Consider the following 4611-nt stretch of genomic DNA (forward strand, 5'->3'; position numbering starts at 1 on the left):
CGCCCAAAAAGTTTTGACTGTTTTCAGAAAGACAACAAAACAAGCGTTTAGAAAAACATTTTTTGTTGTGAACGCTGTGACCTCTCAGATTTACTGGGGCTGACGTCGTTTTTTTTTGTTCCCACAGACGACCACAAGTTCAGCGAGGCCACGGCGGTGCTGTTCACCTGGATCGACCGCGGCGAGGTCAACCGCCGCACCGCCAACCACTTCTACTCCATGATCCAGTCGGCCAACAGCCACGTCCGGCGGCTGATGAGCGAGAAGGCTCAGCACGAGGAGGAGATGGAGCGAGCCAAGGAGATCTTCAAGAATGCCCTGCTGGCCATCCTAACACAGTGTAAGAACAATGTTTCATATGTTTATACACACCCTGAGTCACTGAGAGAACTTTCCAGACCAGCAGACCGGTCACAGGCAGGAAGGTCTTCACTGTAGCAACAGGTGAGTTCAGCTCATTGCATCCGACGTGTTTTCATCAGATTTCATCATTTTGAAAAGAAATCTTTGAACAGGAAGCAACAACCAGGTAGAAAAAACAACACAAATGAAAGATTAAGAAAATAAATTATAATTTGAAATGTCAAAAGTGACTGATGTTCAACCAACTGGCCTGTCAGCAGTAAACAGTTAAAACGTCTCCATGTGCTGTTTTTTATTTGCTAGAATCATGAATGAAAATAAGCAGGAAACACCTTGAGGGAACATTTTCAGTGTAAAAATTATAGTTATTCACTTTTATACATAATAAACAAACAAAACAATCGTGTCAACTTGTAAACAACTAAAGAGTAATAAAACAGTGAAAATTAAGCATCAAGGATACCAGAAAATAAGAAAAACTAAATTCTGTAATGTTAAAAAACAAACAAACAAAACTGTTAAAATGATTAAAGAATATCTGCAAAATTCTTATTTATTTTTGTCTGATTTATATTCATTAAAGAGTCTGAGTTTATGGTCAAAATACAGATTTTTAATCAAGTTTAAACTGTTTTGCCTTTTTTTTTTAACAGTTTACAGTTTTTTTACAAAATATTATGTGTAATTTAGGAAATTTTGGGAAAATCAGTAAAATAATTGTCACTATTTTTTAACCCCTGGTATAGATAGGTGGCCTTTCAAATAACGTCTGTAAAATATATATATATATATTCGGATTTAAATACAATAAAAAAATAGAACATTTTTACAGCAAAAGATTTTAAAAGAAATATTGATTATTTGTAAAAAAAAAAATACAGATTTTTCCTTTAAACATTATTTATGTTTTTGACCTGTTTGACCTTTTTTTAGGGTTAACGTGGAAATAGATACTTTCTTCTTTGATTTTACTCGTTCTTGTCTGTAATTCAAGAAAATAGGAAGCATCTGTGGGGCTTATTTTATTATTATTCTTTACTTTTTTTTACTTTTTTACTTTAATATTACAACTTGTCATTTAAAAACACAACATGTGAAATTATAGAGTTGTGTCATTTTTCTGGTTTTGCACGTGTTGCCCCAACATTTTATTTTATGGTTTGGTGTACTTAATAAATTTATAAATAGTTAAAATCAGGCAATAATAACTTAAATGTTATTTCAGATGAATAAACTAATGATAAACTGGGGGGGATCAATAATGCTTGTGCACAGAATCGGTCAGAAGTAGAGCTCAGTAACCATTCAGTCTGTTTTACTAAGTTTTAGTAAAAACTATTTTACGTTTAAGCTACAACTTGAGTCACTTCACACATTTTTACACACAAAATAGAATAATTATTATTCATCAGGAGGACTGGTAGCTGGTATTTGGAACTTAATTGCATTAAAACTTATCCTCATGTCACAACTAAGAACAACTCAACACAAATCTTTCCCAAAGTGACGACAGATTTCACAGACGTTTCATTAAAAGACAACTTTTCAACATTTATCCCTCAGCGTTGATCAACTTGAGACGAGAATCAGTCAAATTTAAACGATGTCCAACTTTAAACTACGAGGAACCAGAACAGTGCAGGGCGCTGAGAGTTCAGTCACATGTTCCAGATACGTTTTAGGCTCAACACACTGCAGGAAACGAGGAATTATTTACTGCTGACAGGTCTGATTGAGCTGCACAGTTGTTCGTGTGCAGAACTCTCCTCCCATCACCATTTGTCAGATCATCCAGGTGATGAACGCCGGGTTTGATCGTGGACAGAAGCCGTGGGATCTTTTTAAACACCAACAGCTGCTAAATGCTCAACCACGAGCATATTGATGTTTTCAAATGTGACAATTTCAGGCCCAGTTTCCATTTTTAAGAAAAACTCCTTTCTCAGTTGAAACCTGGCTGATAGCCGCCCAGTGTCAGCTCCGTGTAATCCCCATCAGCTCCGTGTGAGCGCCGCTGATTCCACACTGCTGCAGGGTGTGGTGCAGCCGCACATTACCGAGGTGCAGACCGTGAAGCCGTTTCCACCACATCCACTCTGAAGCCTGCCTTCGATGCAACCCATTTGCTCCTCCTGCGAGCATCTCGGCCCAGTCTCCATGACAACACTCCCCCATCCATCTCACCATCAGCTCCATTATCTCCGGCTCGCCGTGCGCTGGTGATGAGGTCGGTTTGCTCGGAGGTTTCAGAGTCGACGCTGTGACCTTTTTTTCAGAGAAACGCCGACACACAGCGACCGGCGGCGGCGGCAGCAGCAGCAGCAGGTCTTAATGCACGGCAGCTAATTAAGCATTACTCATCCACCACCACGTCCTGAAATATTTACACTTAAAGCTGCATTAAGTGATTTTCAGCCACTTGGGAGGAAGACACGGAAGAAAATGCTTCATTATTGAGCTGGAGTTGTGTTTGTGCTGCTTTTAGCTCCGTTTTGGTCTCCACCACCTCTAAATGCTCCGCTACAATCAACAGATAGACTCTGATTTTAAGTTTTTTTGAAAAATAATTTTTTTAAGTAAGATTAAGTAAGTAAGATTTTTATCTCATAAATTGCAACTTGATATAGATGGGGGGAAAATCAGCTGTTTCTGGATGTGAAAAAGTTTCTTTTAAGTCACTGCCTTGTCTCCCCGTCCATTAGTGGTTTATATAAAGTTGTGTTTTTGAACTAATATTTATTTGAAGCAGTCAATTAATATCACTTTTCCTCATATTTAAATTAGTCAGGCGGATTTATAGAATGAATAATATTGTAGGATCTAAACCTTAATAGTTAAACTGATCAGAGAAGTTTGATAATCAATAATAATTTGAATAATAATAAAAAATATAATTGTAAAAAAATATACAAATAAACATAATTGCAGGGTTTTAACCTGATGACTTCTTTCTGTCCAAAAATAAATAAATAAATAAATAAAAATTTAAAAAATTATGTGATATTATAGCATACTAATCTTAATATTTAAGTTTGTAAAATAAAGTTTTATAAAGTTTGTGTAATAAATGTTATTGGAAGGTTTTTACCCTAATATTTAAATTAGTAAATTAAATTTATATTTTAAAAAATGCTACTGGGGATCTTAACCTTGATATTTCTATTAATACAATAAATATTAATGTAGAGTTCACCCTTAAATAAATACTTAAAATCTGTTTTTTATGCTACATTTTGGGGTTTTAACCTCAATATTTAAGTACATCAGGTAGATTTTTAGAATAATTGTTATTGTAAAATCTTAACCTTGATATTTGAGTTAACAAGGTAAGTTAATATAATAAATGTCCAATATTATGTGTTCTTAAGCTCAATATTTAAGTTATTCAGGTACATTTGTATTTCATATATTGTTGTAGGATCTTAACCGTTAGATTTAAATTAGTCGAGGCAGATTTATGTGATAAATATTATTGTTATTGCTAAACTTAAAAGTACTGGAGCAGAAAGAGGCAACTGGAAGCTAAAAGCTGCTCCGAGCTGCAGAGCTTCTGTCATTTTGGTTGGTGCTGATATAAAAACATCACTTAATGCGGATTTAACAGAGCAGCTCATTTGAATGTTCAGTCTCGTGTAGACCTGGAGGAGCAGGTGAACGGGGGTAAGTAAAGATCTGCTGCAGCTTCTGTGTTTGTCCACATGTTGTATATTTTCATGTCGACTAAGAAACCATCAGAGAAAGTCCTGAGAAACACAGATGTTGTTTGAAAATGGCTGGATTTGCTTTGTGTTGGTTCAGGTTTGGTGAATTAAAACAACCAGTGACAGTAAATGAGGAAAAACTCTGGACGGCAGCATTTCACACAGAATGGAAGTTTTCTAACTGCACACTGAGCATTTTATTCAGTGATTTGAGCTCACGGTTTATTCTCATTACGACATCCACCGACCTCACACACGGCGTTAGCTTCCATTCTGGATAAATGCTGCCCTTGTCAGTCGTGAAGGAAGTGAAGCTGCAGGCGAGGAGATGTAAGTACAGAGCGCTGGCCAGGAGAGAGACCTGCTCATCAGACCTCAGACCTCAGAAACGTCATCCTGGCTTGTTTCAACCTGGTTTACTTCCTCTAAATGTGGCTGTATGGGTCCTGCTGCTGTGCCTATTCACCCCCCTTTCTCCTTTTATTGCTTTTCAACAGTGAATGATCCATTTAATTTGGCTTTTTTGACAGGAACTTACAAAAAAAAA

The 4611-nt window shown here is 36.5% G+C and overlaps 1 protein-coding gene across 1 annotated transcript in view; it reads left to right on the forward strand.

Moving 5' to 3' along the window:
• The window catches only part of enox1 (ecto-NOX disulfide-thiol exchanger 1), a 72367-nt gene that overhangs the window by 26631 nt on the left and 41125 nt on the right, over window positions 1–4611 (forward strand). The window contains exon 6 of the mRNA XM_008295413.1: window positions 128–340. Within this exon, the coding sequence (XP_008293635.1) occupies window positions 128–340 (213 nt within the window). The remainder of the gene's footprint in view (window positions 1–127; window positions 341–4611) is intronic.

This window comes from Stegastes partitus, unplaced genomic scaffold (assembly GCF_000690725.1).
Source record: "Stegastes partitus isolate 25-593 unplaced genomic scaffold, Stegastes_partitus-1.0.2 Scaffold1044, whole genome shotgun sequence".
NCBI classification, from domain to species: domain Eukaryota; kingdom Metazoa; phylum Chordata; class Actinopteri; family Pomacentridae; genus Stegastes; species Stegastes partitus.